Source organism: Taurulus bubalis (genome assembly GCF_910589615.1).
Source record: "Taurulus bubalis genome assembly, chromosome: 7".
NCBI lineage: Eukaryota > Metazoa > Chordata > Actinopteri > Perciformes > Cottidae > Taurulus > Taurulus bubalis.
The window spans coordinates 20,069,043-20,093,321 of record NC_136595.1 but is presented as its reverse complement, the minus strand read 5'-3'; the positions used below and the strand labels follow the sequence as shown (position 1 = coordinate 20,093,321).

General features: G+C 42.0%; 1 protein-coding gene across 1 annotated transcript; it reads left to right on the top strand.

Moving 5' to 3' along the window:
• Positions 1 to 205: 205 nt before the first annotated feature.
• Positions 206 to 24,244, top strand: qsox1 (quiescin Q6 sulfhydryl oxidase 1; the record flags this gene model as incomplete). Its single annotated transcript, XM_079221203.1, has 13 exons — positions 206 to 497; positions 1,364 to 1,464; positions 2,863 to 2,911; positions 3,129 to 3,231; positions 4,349 to 4,439; positions 4,658 to 4,803; positions 7,670 to 7,804; positions 7,880 to 8,009; positions 13,801 to 13,923; positions 15,602 to 15,740; positions 17,112 to 17,288; positions 21,771 to 21,932; positions 22,335 to 24,244. 13 exons carry the CDS (start codon positions 206 to 208, stop codon positions 23,147 to 23,149), a joined length of 2,463 nt encoding a protein of 820 aa, XP_079077329.1. The 3' UTR covers positions 23,150 to 24,244.
• Between the last annotated feature and the right edge of the window lie 35 nt (positions 24,245 to 24,279).

The following is a 24,279-nucleotide window of genomic DNA, read 5'->3' as shown; positions in this document are numbered from 1 at the left end:
TCGTGAAACGAGAGTCCGTCGAGCGGCCGCGTGACTCAGTTACCTGCGCAGTGTTTGTAGAGGACTAGCAGCACCTCGGGGTGGGGGGCGGACCCATGAAGCCCGCTGACCGCCGCGAGAAGTGACGGAGAAAAGTTGTGTCAAGTTTTCTGACACGGAGGTGAAAACTTGGTGCGCCCACACTTAGCAGCTCGGAGCGGGGAAGATGGCGCGGCGCTGCGGCGGTGCCACGTCTCGGTTTACCGGAGAAATACAGAAATATGGCAGAAAGCTAGCGACGTCGGCAGTTTGGTTATGTTTGTGTCTCCTCTTCCCGTCCGCGGCGGAGGCTGGACTGTACAGCGCCTCGGACCAGGTCGTCCTGTTGGGTCCGGAAAACGCGGAGTCGGTTTTGCTCAACTCCACGGCGGCGGTATTTGTGGAATTTTATGCTTCGTGGTGCGGACACTGTATCGCCTTTTCCCCGGTGTACAAAAGTCTGGCGAGAGACATTAAAGGTTGGTCCCGCTTCTGCTGCAACTGTTTACAATGACATTTAATAAAAGTATTAGTCTAGTATAACCATTCTTCTCCTACTTCACTCTGCATTGTATTTATTCACAAGCAACACGTCTCACAGTTTAACATTTTATGAGTAATAGTTCATAATTCATTAGTTTTAAAACCGCCTTGGTTACATCTCCCTGTATGTTTTATCATGTGTAGGAAACCGTGAGAGCACCAAGCTGTTGTTTATATCTGTTAATTAGAGCATGTGATCTAATGAATGTCTTTTTATTCTGGCTGTCCATCACTTCCTCCGGCTGAGTTTGTCTCTGTAAATAATAAATATCACAGAGCTATGAGAGGAAATATAATTAGGATGATAGTTGAGGGGAAAGTGTTTTAATGATGGCAGGAGGCCTGACACAGTCATGCTGTATTTCAGTCCTGGGTTCACACAAACACACACTGTCAACAATGGCAACTGGTGTCTTGGCAAGCTATCCAATGCTTTGCTTTGGAATTAGGGGGGTCATCCATCTGATATTTGAGGGAAATACAAGAGAAATTAGGATTATATGCAGGTGATGTCACATATACGGTACATTTAATAGATATAGACCGTCTGCGTGGGCCCACCAGTGTCACTTTGTGTAATAAGTTTGTGTTGCCCTCTTCTCTTTTTAACAAATACATAGTAATGTGAATAGTCCATTTCATCTTTAGTTTTGTTCTTGACAGTATGGACATTTTAGGTATTGATATACTGAAATATGTATTGGCACGCACGACACAGGACCCCATCCAGTGTCAGCAGACTCAGGGTAGAATCAATGATTATAAATATTTACATTGGCTTTATTTCATGCCTGTTCTCCAGAGTGGAAGCCAGCTGTGGACCTGGCGGCTATCGACTGTGCTACAGAAGAGAACAGGAAGGTCTGCTCGGCCTTTGGCATCAGGGCGTATCCCACTATCAAGGTATTATTCAGAATATAAACTGGTTACACTGGCCCACATTCTGTTCATGATGACTACTGCAAGAGAAGCCACCTATTTAACAATTATAGTCCATGTAGTCTAAAATATGTTGCTCTGGGAAAGACACAGCTGAATTAAGTGTGTAAGGAAAAAAACTAAGAACAGACAGCACCTTTGTTTAGTTTTTTCTTCTTCTTCATATTAATTAAATCAATCGGCAACAAATTGAATAATCAATTAATTGTTTAAAAAAATGTTTTTAGTGTTGTTTTTTCTTAATGAAAAAAGAGAGAGGAGCAGCTGCAGTTAAAGCAAAACTTTGAAAATACCTTATTATATATGTAATTTGTTTCCTTTACTGCATGACTTGAATGAAAGAATACATCAGAAACAATTGCACCTTACTTAAGCCGGTCGGCTAGTCTCTATTTTGCAGTAGCACACCAGACTTCATTCAGAAACATACTATTTCTAGTCCCTCCACTTTCATTCAACTCCAGCACATGTTCTGAAGTGGCCATAAAATCAGGAATGTTCACAGTTTTCCTCGAACATGCCTGAGAGCGGCCCTTATTGAACACTAATATGCTATGTTTGATTTTTGATTAGGGTGTAGAGCATAATGTGCACACGCATGTGTGGAAACAAAAGATGTATTTGCAGGAACTTTACAAAGGTATTTGATAAACCAGAGTCAATTCAAGAGTTTTACTTTTCATTTTTAAGTGACCATACTCATGCATTAGTGTGTTTTAGTTATTAACTAGTGATTACTTCTTAAACAGATTTTAATGAAGCCATTATAAGTAAACACTGAAATGTATTCAGCAGTTGAATAGTTATCTGCATTTTGTTGTTGATTTGCTTAAATAGAAATAATCTTTTTGGGGCATTCGGCATTGACTTAAAAAAAAGCCTACAGAGGACCTTTCTCCTTGTAAAAGTAACATTGTCAGAATTAATTGTAATGATGTTTTATCAATGTGTAGAATAGCTTATTTTAAAAGGGTCTATATGTTTCCCAGAAGAGTTAACTTCTGCATGAACACTGCAGAAACACTGCAGCTTCACACATCTGCATTTGTATTTGTAGCATATCTGATTAGTCAGCAGTAGTGTGCGTTTCAGAATCTCTTCTCGCTGTCATCCAGCAAGAGCCAATGAAACAAAGAGCTCCCTCTGTTTGAACACACAATGAGCTTAAACATCTGCGACTCATTTTAACCAGGAAGGATTTGGGGGTCAAGGCGGGCAGAGGGGAAAGCTGCCCCCACCGAACATTACACAACATCTCTTTGCTTCTCTCATGGCTGTGTGAGGGCCGTCTGATCTCACTTCTCTCTTTCTCTTCTCTGACTTCCTACATAACTTAAACATTATGTCTCTTCCCCTTTGCAGTTCTTCCATGCTTATTCCAAGGCTGAGTCTAAAGGACAGTCTTTTAAAGGTACTACCACACACACACACACACACACACACACACACACACACACACACACACACACACACACACACACACTAGCAACTCAGGCCAGTGAAAAATAAAAATGTCTTTCATAGAGAAGCTGCCGTTTGTAGTCGTTTGTATACATGCTCAGGTAGTCATTAGTGAAGGATAATCAGCAACGGAGTATAATATTCTCTTGATGCCCTTTGACCTCCAGTTTCTACTCATGAGGTTCGGGGCCTCCGTCATAGGATCATAGACAAACTGGAAAACCATGAGGAGCCGTGGCCCCCCGCCTGTCCCCCACTGGAGCCCACCAGGTAAACACTCACATATCCAATTTACAAACGTTAATCTATCTGTCAATCACTCACTGACTTATCTGCCCTGGTGATGACATGCACTTATGCACTTATTAAGAAAATATCTATGTAACTATATTTTACAATATGCAAGTCATGTTTTTGCAAATGTGTAGTCTATTAGAGTAGCTGTGCGAATAATAATTATATATGTTTTAAATCGAGTTACATGCACTGTAAGGAAGGAGTAAATGTAAACAAGTCCATATTCTATGTCATACTTCTATGGAACATAGTTTTGAATTATAGTTTAAGTATCCTTTGTTGTTTGTTGTGATCACTGTGTTGCTGTAGAATCATATTTCCATCATGTTGCATAATTTAACTTATGGCATCATGAGCTGCTGCCCTGTTTTTTAGTAGTGACAGAATGAGGGCTCAAATGTTTCCACGAAGAAGAAAAGTCCTCTTTAGCTCTTCTGTACGAGGCCTCCCTGCTCTGCCCACATACGGCTTTGCATGTATTCAGACACGAGCTTTGCACTCCGTTTATTACCATGGCAGTGCAGGAAAAGGAAGCAGGAAGTCAAGTTTATTTCTCTTTTTAGGTTTAAAGGGAAAGTAGCGTTGTTCGTCACAGAATCATGAGGTTTTCTTTTTCTTCTTTTACAAAGAAAATTAGTGGATTTGAGGCCTTGTGCTTTCTTGCTTCACAGCTTTTCTCAACCATAAGTGTGGAGGGATGAAGTATGTAATTGTTGTGTGGTAATAACATACTTGAAACCAGATACGAATGTAGTTTTAATGTTTATGATTGTGGGTGTGGATACTGTTCAGATAAAAAATAGTCTTGTGTGGGGATAAAGGACATCGAAGGCTACTCAAAAATGTGTAAAACTCCTACCCAAATTAATTAAAGTCATCTCAATTTAATGTCAGAATGTTCCCTTTTTTTCTTTTAAGATGAAATATGTCCATAAAATCCTGGACTGACTTACTTACTTTTTGATCTCTGCTGGATCAGTAGTTGATCCCTCAGATTTATCGGTAATGTTCTGCGTTTCTTCCCGGCGAAGCATAACTCCTACCTGGGATTCCTGTCTTATGTTTCGTCTGCTCATCTCTCTCTCACCAGCCAAGCAGAGATCGACAGCTTCTTTGAGACCAACAACGTTCAACACCTGGCTCTGATCTTTGAGGACACTAAATCCTACATCGGCCGAGAGGTAACGGCTCACGTTTCCATCAACCTGAGCTGTGCATTACTTTCTCCTCTCGAATATAATTTCTTACCGTAGCAGAAGAGACATGCATACAGTTTCTCTCCAACTTCAGCCAATAAGAGAACATTTGTGGTCCAAATAAGCTGGTTTAATATTTGATTGGGAATGATTAGACCAAATGAATATGTTGACTTTAACTCTGTGTGTTCTCTGTTCTTCAGGTAACACTAGACCTGTTACAGTTTGAGAATGTCACAGTGCGGAGAGTCCTGAGTACTGAGAGAGGTCTGGTCACCAAACTGGGAGTGACTGAGTTTCCATCCTGCTACCTTTACTCTCCTCAAGGCAACTTCACCAGACTTGAAGTGTGAGTGTCTGTGCGGTCTTTAAATTCCATCAATAATAAAATATTGTTTTCTGAATTTTATTATACATGTATAATGTATCCCTAATGGTTATAATGGGGATTTTATTTACACCAGTTCATGAAGTCTTTTACAAACACACCCAGTGTCCGGTAAGCCTCTCCCTGCTAAAGGGTGTGCTGTGTTTACATTTCAAGCGTCAGCAGATACAAGTAACAGTTGTTTTCTTAGACAAATTACAAAGACGGGATAGTTAAGATTGTTTCTCACCAGCCCTTCAGTGTGAAGTCTGACCGGCATATTATATGAAACCCCTTTGGGACACGTCCGCCTCTCTCCACCATAACCTAAACATACATTACTTGTTCGACTTTTTATTTATGTTGCATACTTTAAAACAGATGGTGTATTCTTCTTTTTTTAGGGTAGGTTTTCATTTTAAAAACCTATTTCCTACTTTTGTACACATGTACATTTTGCCAGCAGGAGTGCGCCATGAGGGTGGGAGAGGTGACACACTCATCAGTATCTTTGGTTCATGAGATTTGGAGTTCCTGTCAAACTTCCACCTGAGCCAAATGTATAATTAGTCAGAGTAAGTGAAAACCCCTGTGTGCGTGTGCAGGACAGAAACAGTGTTTCCCAATGAGGGTTACAGGAGAGGTTGGTCTCGGTGCAGACTCGCGGTCTGAAGTTTCAATTGTTCCTTTCCACAATAGCTGGCTCGGGTCAGCCCTAAAGCTGACAAACCCGCTTTGTAATCATGCAAATAGAAGAGGCCAGATTGTGGTTGTGCCAAACTGTAATATTTACCATGGCTTACCAATAACATGTGCACCCGCCTGCAAGATCTAACAATGCCCTCCGACATCCAGAATTGTCTATTGGTATCTGTAAAGTACAAGACAGTTCACTGGAAGAACAATGTTGTTACCATTCTGAATGTGTTTTTTCTATCCACTACAATGTGTCAGTGCAATAAGCTGCATTTGCAAATTATGGCCAAAGCTTTAACGGCTAGTTTTTCAACAGTAACTCTGATCTAAAGAAAGGTCAACACTTGATGCAGGTTCAATAAATAATATTCCCCATCCTTATTAGGAGAATTCCAAATAGATACAGACCAGTGAGTCAAAGAGATGTTGAACAGTTTTAATTGAGGAGCTAACTTTTAAAAGCAAGTGAACATGAACTGTTTTAACTGTTTTTGTAGATATCTTGTATGTTCTGTACCTGGTACATGTTGCTAATTTTGTATAAATGTGTATATATATCTCTAATTTCCATTTGCTTGATCTGAAATACACCAACACCATGTTTATTTTTCTTTGGTTCCTATTGTTCCTAGCGTCACGACTTTGCTTTCTGCCGCAAAGCTTCATCGTGTGCTCATTATCTGAACCCTATTCATGAGAATACTTTTAAACATCTGGCCTCTTAATGGGATCAGAGCATCAAAACCGCTCCCATTATTCACCATCATAAAGCGGCGCTGATCATTCCTCACCCTGCAAATTCATCTGCTGTTTCTGCCTCTTTGTTTGGCTGTTTCAATAACTTGGCATGCAAAGAGGACTCTTTTTAGTTGACAAATGCAAAAAGGAAATGATTTATAGCTGATTTATTTATTCACCCCCCATCTCTCTCCTTCCAACCCTGCTCATTTCCATCACTGTACAGAGGGGAGGTTTTTTAATTTCTTGCATGAAAACAATGCCATTGCTTTTCTGGCTTCACCTGCCAAACAAGCCCCAGCCGCACACAGCGACAGATGGCCTCCCATCATCACTGAATGTCTGATTGATCCTGGGAGAGCGGACTGTGCCTGCGTGTGTGTGTGTGTGTGTGTCTTGTGTGTGCAGAGGGCGTCTCACATCCGTCATGCATGTATTGTGTGCTGGTCCCAGGTGAATGCATTCCCTCCCAGCCCACCCTGATGCCTTCCTGCCCGTCGGCCCTGGGGATCGCTGGATGAATGGCTCTCCCTCCACATCTGTACACTCCCACCAGACACGCAGGTGTAATTGAGTCCTGGGCTGGTGTGAGTGAGCGTGGGCACAGAGTATCCATCCTCCTTATTACCATCCTGTTCCAGTTTTACGATGCTCTCTCTCCCTCTCACGCTCTCTCGCTCTCTGACCCTGACAAGGGGAGAAAGCAAATGAGAGAGAGGGAGAGAGAGCACATTAATGGCTGCGGTTCCCGTTGCAGGGTTATCACAAGGCTAAATTATCAGCGCTCTCTCACTCTCTCGCTCTCTCTCTCTCTCTCTCTCTCTCTCAGTTCCACACTACTCTGGCACCATCTGTTAAAATGCGTTCCCGTAAGTGTGTGAAATATATGGCCACAAAAAAAATACAGGTCATAAACCTTTTTTTTTATATAGCAGTGGACTGCTGAAACAAAAGGTTGAAATGAAAAAATAAAAAAACCTGTGCATTTTGACATGGCTGTGCAAACTGGGGTTCATGGCCAAAATTAAACTCATATGTGATTGTCTGACATTTTATTCCAAAATGATGTGCATATATAACAGATTCCACTCTTTCATGTAGGCTTCATACAAGATTTTGTAACCCGGCTGCATAGCTTTGCTCCCTTTCTGCCATAAGAGCATTAGTGTGATCGACCACTGATGTTGGGTGATACGGTCTGGCTTTCAGGCTGCGTTTTAGTTCCTGCTTTGAAGGCGTTGAACGGGTCACATTCTTTCACAGAAAACTGGAGAAAAATTTCTTTATGGAGCTCTCTTTGTACATGGGATGATTATCATGTCGAAAGCAAGAGAGGGTTGTCCGCATACGTTTGTGCATAAAGTTTATGTGGAGTGACCTAAGGGTCAGTCTCACCTGTCCTTCTCTCCCTCAGCAACATTGAGGCTCGTACTTTCTACTCTTTCGCCCTCAAGAGGCTGCCGGGAGTGAGGCGGTCGGGGAAGCCTCCACCGGTCACCGCAGAAGTCCTCGCCAACAACACACAAGAGCCCTGGAAACCCTTCAACAGGTATGAACAATGCATGCTGCTCTCTCTTTCTGTCTGCTCAAACGTATCATTTGTTGACACGGGGTGTGTCTCCAGGTACAAGGTGTACATGGCCGACCTGGAGTCGACGCTGCACTTCTCTTTGCGTGTGGAGCTGGCTGCTCATACCGTCATCAAAGGAGAGGCCCTGACTTCCCTCAAGAAGTACATCTCTGTCCTGGCGAAGGTAGAGTTAATAGGGAGTGCCACACACACACATACACACACACACACACACACACACACACACACACAAGATAGACAAAATGTGTAAACCAAACGATATACAGCTCATTTTTTATAATATTTAGATTTTCGATGTTTGTTTTAAATATTAGATAGATTGGTTAACCATGTCAACACAAAATCCACATAAAATATCTGATTTAAAAAAATAACAATTGCAAACATGCTAATTTTCGATTATTTCATTGTTTTCTAATTTAGAAGCACTCTTTTGCATAATAAGCAGCTTTTTTACTTCTTTTTTTCCCCCACTTTTTCTTAGCAGTCCTTGTCACCAGGGGACAGAGGATTGTTTACTGTAAACTATGACGACACCCTTTGTATTCAAAGGGACATAACATATGATTGAAACTGATCAGGAAATTGTCTGTAAATTAGTCAGAAAACTAAAAAGAGAGCCTGTTTTACAAATGTGTAGTTACAGCAGATCCCCACCAGATGGAGAGTGAGACAGCAGAATGTTTGATCACTGTAGATTTGAGCTGTTGTTTTGCAGCATTTAGCTCATGGCCCTCTTTTAAAAGCAGGCTTGTTTTTTTTATTTTTCCTTTTTAGAATCTATTTGTATTTAGTAAATTTACCCAATTCATTGTTTTGTTTGATGTACTTTTGCTTTTTCACATACATACATACATACATACATACATACATAATTGGCAGCAGAAGTGGATGCCATTGACTCAAGCAGGAGCACAAACACTCTCTTGGGTATTGTTGACCCTCTTCATGTTGGCTCCCAGGGGGATTGAAGCGTGGCTGCCACCCACTCGCTGCCCAGAGGCTTTACACAGACACAGCCACCCCTCTTCCTCCTCCTCCTCTTCTTCCTCCTCATGCAGTTTTCCTACGTGTGGTTTCCCACAGGCATCTCTTTAGATAATTGTGAACGTGCGAGTCGTCTGTGGTTCACCAAAACAACCATCTTCAATCTATCTTTTTGCGTTAGCGATCACCTTTTCCCTCGTTCCCTCTCTTCCTCGATGAAGTGTGCCAGCTAGGAAAACATGTTGCATGTTGTGATGATGAGGCCTGACCTGCGAGCCCTGTCCCTTTTGGCTACGCACCAGGCTGTCTCACTGGCCGAGTCTGCCACCAATCTCTGTGATTATATCTCCCTCTCTAGGGAGGAGTTGTAGCTGTGTGTGTGTGTGTGTGTGTGTGTGTGTGTGTGTGTGGGAGGGGGGGGGGGGGCAGAGCACTGAGGACTCCCATTAGCTCCAGTTTGTTTCGTCAATAGCGCCAGGTCCCAGTGGTATTTTTTACCCTGTCCCCCTACCATGATGGACCAGCCGCTCAGCAGGGCTTTGTGTTGCTGAGGAGGCCGTCATTGCTGACCGCGACTTGTGACAGTCCGTATTGTCGTTTGACTGAGTGATCTTGCTTCAAAGAGACCGAATCCTTTCAGTCAGTCAGCTTGTTAGGAACAGGTCATGTAAGACAAGCAAGTACTGTGGATGTGAAACCAGAATTGAAGGAGATTTGGTTTATTTTGAAAAGCAAACGCATATTTAATTAGTTCATTTCTATATTCTGTTTCATATGATGCCATTTGTATGCAGAATATGATAAAAGTATTTTATGCTTAGAAGAATCCTAAACTTCTTTTCTCTCTTGTTGTTTTTCGTCTATATTCAAATGAGTGATGATTCATGGAGAAATTATCTCTCTTCTAGATTACTGATGCAATATATGTAAAAATCTGCCACCTGAACTCTGAGTCATGTGATTAGATGAGAGTGAAAGTGACTCACAATATCCAGTGAGTGTCATCACTTCATGCTGGTGACACATTTCCTCAATCATGAAGCACTATTTTTACCAAACTGAATAATTACTGGAGTGTTTTTGCATACATTATGGGTGATATGAAGGTGTAGGGGTCACAACTAATTCATATTTCCATTGCTCAGCAGCTAGTTGTTTTCTTTATTAATTGATCAACAATCCTCTTTATATATTTATATAAATCATATGATAATATAATATATAATCATTGTTATGTACATCGTTAGGACACGCAAAGTCTGTGTGTAAATATACATGTATTAATCGCCTTCATGTTTTCATTGGTTTTACTTGACCTAAAAAAATATTACTCTGTTCTGTCCAAGAATTGTAATTCCCCACAAATTGTTTGTTTCTTTTCAATCCACAATAATCCCATCATTGCGTCTCCACCCAAACATGAAAACATGGGGGTTGTTTATTTTTATTTATTTTTTATTTATTTATAAACCCAGTCATAATATTACTAGATGTACTGTCTTGTCAGGCTGAAGCCGGATTTATGGAGCCTCTACATGTATATTAGGATTAAAAAAAGTGGATCTTGGGAAGCATGGGCGCATTACAGCGAGGTTTTTAAGGATTACACCTCTATCCTGCTTTTCTTGAAAGAAGCCCTTCAGCCCAGAGGGGACAGAGGGGCAGGGGAATAACACAAAGCATTAAGAGGGGGGCTTTGGACTGAAGGGACACAGGCCTTGTCAGGGCTCAGGACGTAATGTTCAAATATACCTATATTACTAAAGATGCTCTGTGCTTTTCTTAAATCAGCTGTCTGTGTAATTATGGATCCTCTTACTGTTTTAATAAGCAATTTGCAAATAAGTTGATTCATTGAACTGCTTTTCTTTCATAGTTTCCCCATAGCGACAGTGCATAATAAGTATATGTATCTAAAGATGAGACTGCTGTTTGCATGGCTGTGGCACGCGTCTGCAGCTCCCTCTCAGGCTCCCCATGGGGAATTGAAGTTAGATTATTATCAAGGCGCTTCACCCCTGTCTTTTGCCCCGCGCCTGGCTTGGTCTGCCCTGCTGCAGCCAACAGATGCCTCCCTCTTGGGACCCTCACCACAAGGAGCTTGCGGTTTCTCAAGTGCTGCTGATACTAATCGGATCAGGATGACATATTGCCGGGGTGAAGGGGATTGTCATGGTCCAACTGGTATGGGGTCAGGAGGGATACAGGGTTAGAGGAGGGTGTGGGTGTGTGTGTGTGTGTGTGTGTGTGTGTGTGTGTGTGTGTGTGTGTGTGTGTGTGTGTGTGTGTGTGTGTGTGTTCTTCTTCTTCCAGATAAGGAGAACAAATGTAGAAGGAGATATCTAGTAGAGATGATCAAATGTAGCGTGTTTACAGTTTTGATCACTTGGCATTCCTATTAATTAATTTGATCTTTTAAGCGATTAAATGGCTGTCGGCTTACAAATGTTATTGGATAAGTGTCTAGTTTCCAGTAGGGTTTAATTTGTTGTGTATCTGTGATGCTTGTTGTTGATGCATCATCTAAAAAGAGCATATTGCCTCTCATAATTAGTTACTAAATACTTGCACTGTTTCCAAGAGTGAGTATTCATGAAGGAGAAAAGTGTTCTGTAACTACATCTTATATGTGGAAAACGGATGTCGTTATTTCTGGTATAACGTATTTAATCATTTCATTTTTTTGTGCACGTCTGTTAAATTCAATTTGAACTTTCCCAGTCTTTCAATGCCTCTCATTGTTTTTGGCACATAATTCAACTAAAAGGTTGAACATGGTGAACATTTGAGCTTTTAGGCCATCAGCAGACCTAGATAGCTCATGAATAGTGTTGCTTTGGTGATGCTAACTTAAACCCATTAGTGGGAAACACCTGCGTTTTCTCTTCTGGTTAAATTCATATGGCTGTTTAATGAGCTTTTCTGACCGGGTGGCATCCAGACCCCAGATCCAAACCTAAACCTGTTATATCACTCTCCCAGCAGCGAGCACACATCGGAGGCCTTTGTCTGTCCTTTACATCCCACCTTGAGAGAGAGAGAGAGAGAGAGAGAGAGAAAGAAAGAGAGAGGCAAAGAGAGTGTGTGTCTGTGTCTATCTGTGTCTGTCTGCTGCTAAAATAGAAAATGTTTGCTGTTGAAACTATATTGAAAGCAATTATAGGAGATGATGAATGTTCAGTAGGTATTTCATGAATATATTGGCCCAGTACGAACCAATATGTTAAATGTCAGCTGTTTATGAACTGCAACACAGTTTTCTGTAGGCCAAGTTGATGAATGGTGAAGGACGCTGCATGGAGTCAAGAGTGCTCTGGTGCAGAGGAAAAGGACGCAGGACTCTGGTAGCTTTGGACAAAAAGGTTTAAGCAGATCACTGGGGGTCTGGTTAAGTGGTCGGGGTGTAACGCAAAGATCCTGTTAGAGGGTGAGGAACAGACGGCTGAGCCATTGACTGAAAGGCATGCGTATGTAAGCATATTTAGTTGAACAAATGGTGAAGGCCAATTTTATAAAAAAGAAAAAAAAAAGGTCCACATGTTGGTTGACACAAGCTGGCTCTGTATTTATTCTCCCTCAGATTCACCACAACTTCGTAGACATCTATCGTCCCCGTGGACTTTGACAAGAACTATGAAGACAAACTTTGTTGAGAGATGGTTCTGTCTTTAAAAACAAAGTAAATTAATCGATTGACAGAAAATGACACTTATTTGATAATCTAATCAAACTCTTTTGTTTTTTTTTTTTTTTTTAACAAATCTTTGCTATTCTTTGTCATATGTGACGGTAAACTGAAAATCTTTGCTTTGTCTGGCAGAGAAAGACATCACCTTAAGCTATGGGATATTATAATGGGAATGTTCCCTAGTTGCAGAGCTAAATGAAAGTTCCCATGGAAGTCGTCTATTTGCTTGTTGTTTGAGTCTTGGAAAAAGAGCTTGATCCCTTTACTGCGTCTATTTCTGAGAAACAGGACCATTATCATAAACTTTTCCAAAGAGAGGCTTACAGCAAGAAAAGGAAGAACATTTAGCTGAAATGTATTGAAGCGCTCTTCCCTGAAGACATCAGCTGTTTCTATTGTCAGTACCGCATGTGTGAAGACACGTTGGTCTGTGTCTGTCTTCACTCTGTCATCACTGGTATCAGACACCCATCAGCTGGATTTCCTCTTTCTCTTCGTGTGCCTCCCTCTGCTAGTTACAGTGTCATGTTTCCTTCCAGTTTTGGTTGTTACCATGGTAGTGCTAGTTTGAAAGGATGTAAATACACATCAGGAGGAAGCGCTGAGTAGACAGTGGTTAAGTGGTTGTTAGTGGCTTAGGAAATGGATCTTAAAGAAGGAAGAGGCTTAAGTTTGGCTGCTGTCACATTTAGTGAGTTTCTTTTTCAGGGAAAACACGCAACCACAACTTCTGTGCAGCTCATAAACCTTGTGAACAACATAGTTGAGGGTGAGTTGGCTACTGATAATCTAGGCATTACATTTCTATTGGAAGGACAAATGATATTTAAGGTGAAGATGTTGATTTGAACGACTCATTTTAGTAAAAGGAATCTGCATGTTAAGAAGTATGAGCATCAATATTAGAACATGAGAAACAACACTTTTATAATTAGAAGATATAAACATTAGCACAGTCTACATTTCATGTGCTGGAAACTTTTTTAGCATTTAGCAGAACTCTTCTTTAATTGGATTTGGTATGCTGGGTCTTCTATGATAGTAAACTGAATACTTTTTTTTATTTTTTATAAATGCAATGGGCATTTCTCTTTTTTTTCAGACATTTTATAGACTTAATATCGAATGGATAATCAAAACCAATAATCAATAAAGAATATAATGGTTAATTGCATTCCTTCTTGTCTCCCATTTGCTCCAAAATCAACAGCTTTGTCTCTGTCTTCTCATAAAGTTAACACCCGTAACACCATTGTGCTCTGTTGTTTTATATCTGCAGTACTTTCCAGGCCGTCCAGTGGTGATGAACCTTTTGAAGTCCTTAAACTCTCGGCTACAGAACCAGACTGGCGATGAGATTTCCTATGAGGCAATCAGAGAGATACTGGATAACACAGCTCAGGTGAGTCAAGCTCAGCTGTATAGATACATATCCAATACGTTTTCACCATATGCATCCATAATGCGATGAACTTGGGCCTCTTTTATTATCAGTCAAGCCAACATCCAAATTGGTCTTAGCTAACTTTTTTTGTCCGTCTTCCATCTTTGGTATTCATTGGATTCAGAGATCTGTCCATTACATGCTCCATTGAGGAAGAACATTAATGCAAATTGAGGAAAAGTGCATACTTTTTTGAGCCTGAATAGGCATCTTAAAGGGAGAGGGATGGAGACAAGAAAGGACCAGACAGGTGAGCAGCTTCAGGAAGAACCGAGGGCAGGAAATCCCATAATGCACCAAGACTGATTTGAAGGCGTCTCTCTCAGAGGAGTCTCCTATGTCCACCAAGATATCAAGGTCACCTGTCAATCTGGGCACATAATCAGTTCAAACTCACCTCAGAGGCACCAAAACTGATGCCTATCCAGCCAAAACATGTTAAAATGTGATCTTGTATGAGTAGATCAAAATGTATTTTACAAATATCCAGATTTCTCAATATATACTTTGTCCTTGTATCTGTGCCAGCACATACAGCTGAGGATCTATGTGCTGTTGTCTTTGGAATGAAGCCTGCATGCCTCCAGTACCGCCCCTCGCAAATTGAAAGAGTCACTTACTTACATCATTAGCTTTTAGCAGGCAAATCAATTAATCAATAAATCAATGGATAGGTATGAATAGACTCAGAGGAAATGGACTCTGTACCAAATCTTTACTATTGACATGTGAGTACCCCTGTCAATCACACCGGCGACGGCAATGCATTGCATTGAGAGAAACGACTTTATGTCAGAGAAAATATGTTATTGGATTCAACTGTGGCTCGTAGTTAGAGATCTGGATAGCTCCGGTTCATTAGTGGAGGGCTGAGCCATTAACCTGAGATTGACTTCTTATTGATCAAGAAAACTACGTGGAAGAGCTTTCATTAAGTTGAGGGGAGACGCTGGAGAGGCTTTACTTTTTAGAGAATCTTTGGAGTCTCATTTAAAGGATGAAGCTGAGATTTATTCTACATGTTTCTTATTGTCAACAAATCACATGAAAAGGCCAATAAATATGAATTCCTCTCAGTACTTTCCAACTCAGTACTTTCCAACTTCCCTACCGTCTATGGATCTTACACACTGAGAAATTTATAAAAAATGGATCATATTCATATACTTCCATTTTTTAGATTTTTCTTTTTAAGGCAAAATATCCGGAAATGACTAGGCATCTTAGTTTTTCAGAAAATATGACTCAAGCAGGATTAAATCATATTGTAGTTATTTCCAGCCAGAGATGCTTGTACTTGTAGTCATGTTTTTCATAGTAAAAGAACTCGTCAGTGTGGTGTCCATAGTTTTGGGTTCAGCAGTGGACTCGTATGAACACTAGAGCCGCAACGATTAATTTATTAGTCGTCCACTATTAAATTATTATTATTATTATTATTATTAGTCTATTTAATACAGATGAGTAAGTAATCTGAGGCTTTTGTAACACAGACATACTTGTCAATTCATTGGTCTTTTTGTGGAATTTGTTGACAGTAAGAAAAATATAGAATGTCACCAGATTGATCTTTTGAAGCTTTTTTTTTCTTTGTTTCCTGCTTCCCAATCGTCAGTGATGTGTGTTTTTCTCTTAGTCTCCAGACACTGCTTTGCCTGAAGGAGTGAGATGGGTGAGCTGTCAGGGTTCACAACCACACCTTAGACGTTACCCTTGCGGCATGTGGACTCTCTTCCATGTTCTCACTGTCCAGGCCAAGAGCACAGGAGGCACAGGTACACACACACACACACACACACACACACACACACACACACACACACACACACACACACACACACACACACACACACACACACACACACACACACACACACACACACACACACACACACACACACACACACACTGAGGTTGTATTCCTATGAATGAAAAGGCCCATTGAAAGTTCACGAAGACAGGAGTGGATTGAGGATGAGCGCTTTGTGAGGCATTGTAAACAAATTAGCCCAGGAATGTTTACTGGAAAGCCTTTATTCACACTGACCTAATTCTAACATCACACACAAAAATATCCTGATTGAGTTTTTTCTTAAGTTTTGACATTTTGTCACAGCTAAAATTGAGCCTAATTGTGACTGTGTGAAAAAGGATTATGTTAGATTAGTGGAATGTGGGTGGTTTATAAAACAGGCAGATGACCGGAGGCTCCACTCCTGGCAGGAACAACAATCTCCCACACACACACACACACACACACACACACACACACACACACACACACACACACACACACACACAGAGGTTAATCCCGAGGTTTACGGTCCATCATGTGACCTGCAGATGGACTGGCCCAAAAGGGTGTCCATCTGGCCCCCCACATACCACCAGCTTAATGAACACACAGACACACACACACACACACAGTGTACAGTATTGCTCATAACATGAAGTTCCATTCATTCATAAACACAGGCTGCATAACTTAAAGGTGTGGACACATTGGTAAAGGTTTGACCACAAACCCATCCTTATTTTCATAAAGCGCACACTCACACACACACACACTCCCAGACACACTCATACTGTCATTACCGTACATCTGAAGGTCCTGCTAAGCTGAGAACAAAAGCAAACGGCTCCAGGAAAATATGTTTGTGGACTGTTGAAGTCCTGAGACAACAGCATGGCCACCATTCACACAGAGCGTTAACTGTAGTTAATCTCCAGATTGGGTTATCCCATTTGCATAGATAATTCATCTCAATATGGGGTTAACCCAGCTCTCTGTGACTCCTGGCCCACATAACCGTGGGAATCCAAGAAGCTGTGGACCCACACTGCCATTAGCAAGTTAACAGTACATTTTAATGTACAGATGTAACCAGCTTGTAATCCATGACATTTTGCATTTATTCGTATACTTCTAAACATGCTGTTTTTCATTACAGCTTTAACCACAGTTTTTAGTTGCATATTACTTAAGATGTTGCCACAAAAACATATAAAGTAACTTAATCAGGACATGGAATATTATTGGTGTTACGAAGGCGTTTGTGATATTGTTTTTGTAGTTACATATACATTACATTTCTCAATTTGATCAGATTCCTGATAATCAACACAAAATGGCATTTCCCTTCCAGATTCCCTGGAGGTGCTGAGTGCGATGAGAAACTATGTCCACAGCTTCTTTGGCTGCAAGCCGTGTGCCGAGCACTTTGAGATCATGGCGAGCGAGAGTTTGGTGGAGGTGAACACGTTGTCGTCAGCGGTGCTGTGGCTTTGGTCGAGACACAATCGGGTCAACAACAGACTGGCAGGTAGGAATCAGCACCATCATCTGTCGCTACTTTGGGCCAGACTAGAGGTCTTGGGACATACCTACAGATAACTAAACAATCAACACAGCAAGAGAGTGTCTTTTGTTTGTGTCGGCTCTGCTTGCTTTAACCTGAACCGGGGTGACGCCAGAAAAAGTACCAGGTAATATCCTCAACATTTGCCAATGGAAAACCAAAAACAACAGTTTCAAGCGAGTCGAGCCGTGCTGTACCATGCAGTGGAATGCGGCATTAATTTGCGAAGCCATCTCTGTCCCTCACATTTTTTACATCACATAATTTCCACTCTCCTCTTTTCTGTGCCTGTTAACACTTTGGGATCTTAAGCATTACCATACTCAATTTTGGGGGCAGATTTTCAGTTCCAGTTTCCTCTAATGGTCAGTCAGTCTTTTGTAATACGACTAAGGGGGGTAAGAGGAGGAGGAAGGATGGATCCTCAGATCAGACACCAGCTGTCTCCCCGTCTTAGACCTCCAAGTATCATCTGCTCTTGCCTCACCCCCCTCTGCCATGTTTCATCCTTCTCACACCCTTACTTTGATTCTCCCACACAACACACTGTCACCTGGAATCTACAAGTAGGAATTTCCATTCAGGTCATCTATTTAAAAGCAGCATAATACCCACTTTTACTTTTCTTTACACAGAAATCGTTCCTTTTTGCATTAAAATATTTTCTTGCTCTGCATATGAATGCACAAAGTTTTCTCACATGCTGCTGTTTCTCTCGTGCTGTATCAGCATATTACACTTCTGCACATCAGTCTCATGAGTATTGAACAGCTCCTAAGCATCCCTCCGTGTTCATATGATTTTATTAGGCACAGGGCTGTCATTAACAGCCCACTTTGTTAAATCACTATCTTTTGTTTGTGTTGACTGCCCCCTCTTCTAACTCAGGCACAGCTTGTGTCCTGAACAGCAGGGGCCAGAAGGACACCCGTCCCTGCGAGTGTCTGCTCCCCAGACACTTAAACACTACTCAACCCACCACCTTCACCCATCCGTCTTCCCTTGCTTCCTCTATCTCTGTTGCAGTTTTCCTCTCTTTCCACTCACCATCCCCTGGGACTCATATCCTCCGCTTGACGAGTAATGGCATAGCATCCTCGCAGGATGGGTCCCCCAGGAACCAGCCCCCTTTATATACACACACACACACACACACACACACACACACACACACACACACACACACACACACACACGCAGGCGCGCACACATACAATTCCCAAGGTATTGTGTGACAGCAGGTGGCAAACACCATGACACAAGCCACACACGCTCCCCCTCTCTTTTCCTCCCCCTCCCAAACGCACACACAGACGCACGCAGCCTTTCCAAGCGTGGGTCAAGTTGTGGCGTGTGGCAGCGGGCGTTAGTCATGGCGGAGGGTGAGTCGGGGGTCCACAGGGGATAAGTCGGGTGAATCGGAAGGAGAGAGAGGGAGGAGACGGGGGTTTGGCTGTGTTTGTAGCAATAAGCGGCGGCGTCTCCCTGAGGAGAGCACACTCCAAGCCTCCATCCACTCAACCCCTCCTCTCCCCTTGGCCTAAAGTGGAGCTCTTTAGCAGGCTTCCCCGCCCCTCCTTTCAGGAGCAGCCATGCATGAAAGAGCAGCTATTTGTAAAGCGTCCGAACAATTAATTTAGCTGGCAACAAAGAGGCCCCAGGGCCCTCGGTCTCCTCGCAGCAGCAGAATTAAGACCAGTGGCAGCTCAGTCCTGTTGCTGCTTGTCAACAGGCTGAGACCGATTCACATTTCTACAGACAAAACAGCAGCAGGCCTCGCTGCCTTCATGGCTGTGTGTTCACACGCAGCGCCGGGTTTGTGCATGTCTTCATGCAAAATAGTAACACCATAATGATATTTATTAGACTGGGTGTCCTTTGAAATGTTTCAAAAACAGTGCCAAAACAGTAAAGGAGATTGTTTTATGGCCTTAAAATTTGATTATGATATTATTGAGGGTAAAACACAATAATAGATATAAGAAATATCCTTTTCACTTTTTATAAATTGTTTTTTTATTTCTAAAAGTCTTATTTAGTTGTAAAGGCCTCGCACCAGTTGTTGCGATTCCTGACTCATCATACTAGACCGGTTTGCGGTGTTACCGTGTCCTTTTTGCCTTTAATTAATTATGATATGGCACACCTTTTTAAAAAAAATAATAATTAAAAAAAGGAACTTATAGTCCAAAAATGTTTACTTAAATTAGGAACTGTTTAAAAAGTGACTAACCACAGTTGGTACGGGTTGAGTTAATCCCAATAGCCAATGTTGGAAACAGCCATTCAAACAGCTCAGAAGGTTACCCTTGAAGGATAGAGCTGTACAACCTCATCTCAGTGTGGTACATAATATTTATTTATATCGGCACAGCCTCAATGATCTCAATGTCATGTTCAAAGCCAAAATGGCAATCTGTCGCTTTATGTTCTGTTGTGCTGGGACTTTAATTACCTTTTAGGAGGAAATATTGCATCATTGTATATTATTCTGTTAAGTTTGCAAATTTCAGTGTGTAGATATGAGTCTTAGACCTAATTGCGTCATCCCTGAAATCTTTGTAATCGTGTCTGATTTACTCTCCTTTTGCTCATAATGTCGAATAAACTAAACTACACTTTCAATGCCAGTTTTCAGTATTTTATAGTTTTAGATAATATGGAAATGTGGAAGTGTTAGATCTGTCATACAATAAACAGATTTACTGGTTTACATTTTGTTTCGATTATTTAAATGAGCATAAAAAGCCTGACATCATGCACACTCCCCAGCAGCCTTGATGGCTCAGTATGCCGTGCGGTGTAGGTGATCCTCACTTACAGAATTAGTGCTGAGGAAGCTAGTTTGACGTGCTGAACAATACATATTTATACCTAATGAATATGTATGCGCGCCGGTGATGACATCTCCGTGACAGGCCATTGTGGCAATCTCAATATGGCTGGTATGGCTAAAGTCACCCTGGCCGCAAGCGTGGCAAGCTGATTAGAATAAGGAAAGAGGTGTGTGTGTGTGTGTGTGTGTGTGTGTGTGTGTGTGTTAGTGCGTGCGTCTGCTCTCACCTGCTGAAATGTATAAAAGCCCCCACACCCACCCACAGGCTGCAGCCCATCCAGGACACAGTAAAATTGATGTATCCTTTATGTAAAGTACTGTATGCAGAGTGCGTACACACATGCATATGACTGAGATTAATCTTGAGCGGCAGAGAGACGGAGGACGGAGGAGGGAGGAGGGATGGAGGTGGTGGAGGATGTAAATTGACAGTGCTGTAAAGTGACAGACCTGCTACTGCTCCCCTTTTTTCCCTTCTTCCCACACACACGCACACCTAGTAATAAATTGATTGTTGTCACCAACAGGCCTGTGTGTGTGTGTGTGTGTGTGTGTGTGTGTGTGTGTGTGTGTGTGTGTGTGTGTGTGTGTGTGTGTGTGTGTGTGTGTGTGTGTGTGTGTGTGTGTGCGCATTTGTGCAGAGTGAATTTGTTGTGTATGAGTATTTTTGTGTGTGTACACCTGGTCCTCTGCCAGTCTGTTTGCATGGATGCCATGTTGTGTGTGTGAGTGACGAGGGGCGTGAGTGGGCAGCGGCTACATGAAAGAAAACATGTTAAGGAGAAAGTTTCTAATTCATTAAAAGGGCAGCTCCCCTCTGAGGTCCTTGTTGCTCTCATGTTCAATTTGGAGATTGGAGTTTCCTTTCAAAGGGGTGTGAGGGGACAAGACAGGTGGTCCAGAGCACCGAGGTCTGCTGCCTGAAAATTCTGTGTGTGTCTTTGTGTATATGTGTGTGTGGGGAGGCTGTCCACTTTGACCACATCTATTATCTCACCACCCCTCCCACTGGGACATCCCAGAAGCCCATTGATCATTTGTTAGACCCTGTCATATACTCTCACAAACACACACACAGACACACACAAATATCAATCCCTAGATTACGTGCACACAAAAACACAGACGGATGATTTACATATCCACACTTAAACACATACATACACATATGCATATAGGCACTTAGTTTTTACGAGCACTGTGACAAGATCAAATGGGTTCAACACAGATTGCATCCAGTCCTCAAAGCACTTACATCCTCAAGTCAATGCACCAACAAGGAGAATAAAAAAAACAACAATGGATGAAGACAGCTAACTGGATGCTTTATGTTGTTTGATTCCTGTATGTGACAATGAATCTGGATCCATGGAAAAAATGTTGGCTTTGTATATAAGCTACGATAAGATTGGGGGGTGCTTATTAGTGTGTTAATGTGATAAAGCTGTAGTAGTGGAAAGAATAGGCCTCTTTTGTTGAACTCCTGCATTCAAAAATATACTTTAGAGTATGGGCAGCCAATCTTCTGAAGTATCACAAGCATGGAAAGCAATGTGTCATATTATCTGTGGTGGAAAACATTAACCTTGCTTCTGTGTTTATCTCTGCAGGGGCTTTGAGTGAAGACCCCAACTTCCCAAAGATCCAGTGGCCTTCACCAGAAATGTGTCCCGCCTGCCATTCGGTGAAGGAAAACGGGGAGCACAGGTGGAGCCACGAGAAGGTTCTTCCCTTCCTCATGTCCTACTTCTCATCCAGCGGTATCCTCACAGGTACAGCTTAACAACATAGTTTTTATTTTCTGAAGAGCTCGTATCTCGTGAATTGATGTGTTTTACCAAACTACAGAAGTGTATTTCTTTCGTGAACCTGCCTGTGCTAATAGTCTGCTCAATAAAAATATCTGTTTAATGTAATGCTAAAGAATGTGTGGTAAAATATTCCCGTTCTCAGCAAGTGAAACACATGGAAAGAGCCAAGATAATCCCACTGTCACCCTTACCCACCCAAATTCCTTGTACAGTATCCTTTGCTCATTTTTAGTGGGTTTAATTTTTAGTTGTTGAACTTCACCCAGATTTATAGAGGATGATAAGTAAAGCATCTGATTCCAGATTACAGGTGATGACTTGAGAAATGATGTCCCTGTGTTTTTCTTTTCCTTGTCCTGTCAGACTACCTCGAAAATGAAAACCAGACCCTGGCAAAACAGAAGGAAAAACATGCGAGTCAGCAGCAAGCCTTAGAAGCTCAGGATCGTGTACAGAGGAAAGCCAGGGAGGCCTTGGACTCCATGGCGCATCCTCTGCCATCGCAATCCACTGTGCAGGACGAGGAGGAGGAGGAAGAAGAGGAGGAAGAGGGGCAGGAAGAGGGGCCGCAGGATGAAGACGAGGAAGGTGGGGAAGGAGCTGCAGTAGATGAGGTGGAGGGTAAGACATCAGAGACAACCCCCTGGGCCAAACCTGAAATGGAGGTGGGTCGAGGCCGGCGGCAGGCCCACAGGAAGCCGAGCATCGTGGGTTTGAGGATTCGAGAGCTGCAGGAGGACATCGTGGATCTCGACTCCTTTGTCAACCAGCACTACAAGGCCAAGGCGCTGCAGCTGGCGGCCTCCAGCCGGGTCAAACGGCGCACCCTGCAGAGGAAAGAGGAGCAGGAACCAGGGCCTGTGTTTGGGCTCGGCATTGAGCTGGACGCCGGGCTCCGGGTGGCGGGCCTGCAGCCGGTGGAAGCAGACTTTGAGCTGGACGTGGGGCAGCAGAGGAAGCGGCTGCATAAGCGAGAACTGACCGGCCAGCACTTTGTTGAGGAGGCCGAGTTGAGCCACAAGGGACGTTGGATGTCTGCCCTGAGCATTGGATTCTCCAAAGTGGACATCAGCCTGTGTGTCATCCTTTATTTCCTTTCCTCCATGTGCCTTCTGGTCATGTATCTTTTCTTCAAAAACCGCCTCAGGCTACGGCGGAGTAAAGTAGCCCTACCCTGAACCAAAGTGTATCCAAATTTGAGCTGAGTCAGCAACGATTAACGTTCGTAAGGTTCATGTAGGCTAAGGTTGAGGTTACTATAAGGGGATGTGTCAAGATTAGGCCGATTTTAGGCGGTCCACTTAACTGTTACCTGCAGCCCAAGCAGACAACAGCGTGCTTTACCCTGAATGTCGTGGATGTGTTATGTCTAAATGGAGTGTAGGGGAAAGGGAGAATTAGCAGATTACCTTCCAAATCTTGTGGTAGTGGGTTTCTGTTTGGAGTTAAGGATAATACATTTTAGATTTTTGTTTGATCATCAAATTAAACTCAATATGAGATTTTTTTTTTAATTATTTGTATGAAGTAAATGCAAATAATGCATTTCTTGTACCAAGTGATTTGTGTTGCTTTACTTAAGTTTTGGTCATTTGTCATTTGTTTTTTTATTTTTTTTTATTTTTATATCTCTCAGTAGAGCCGAGATCTCTTAAACTACTTCTGTGTACTATGACCAATATTTTAATTTTTTTCAGTGACAATAAAAAAAATTGTACACGTAAAAAAATATTTGAATCATTTAAATTAGTCAAATAGGTTAAAACAGTACTGTTATATCTACAACTACAGAGTAACTGTTTTCCCTCAAATAAATCATGAGATATTTCTGTTTAAGTCAATTAATCAAGCATTAAATGAAATACTGCATTTCTTTGAATATTTTGACAAAACAGTCCCAGTCCCTAAATGTGTTGTGGGTTTGTTGAAGGCCTGACCGTTGCATCACATTGCTGAATACTGTGACTGGACCAGCAGGTCCACACTAACTTTCACCAGAGAAGAGCAGAGCAGCCTTTTGTTGTTCAGCCCCTTTGAGGTGGTTTACTGTCCATGACACTGAGCGTTATGCCGCATCTTTGAATATTACATCACACTGCTGAGTCCACACAACGGCTACTCTGGTTGTTTGTGAAGTGTTGTGGAGCGAGCGACGCATATGTTCACACTGGACAAGGTTTTAGAATAAGCAGGATTTGTTTTTGGCTTTTGTCCATGATGTAAAGCCTCGGCTGGTCATCTCCAAAACACTGTTTTTCTGTTTTGCTTCTTTGCTTCTGTCTGAATCAATAAAATTATTTTTGATAAA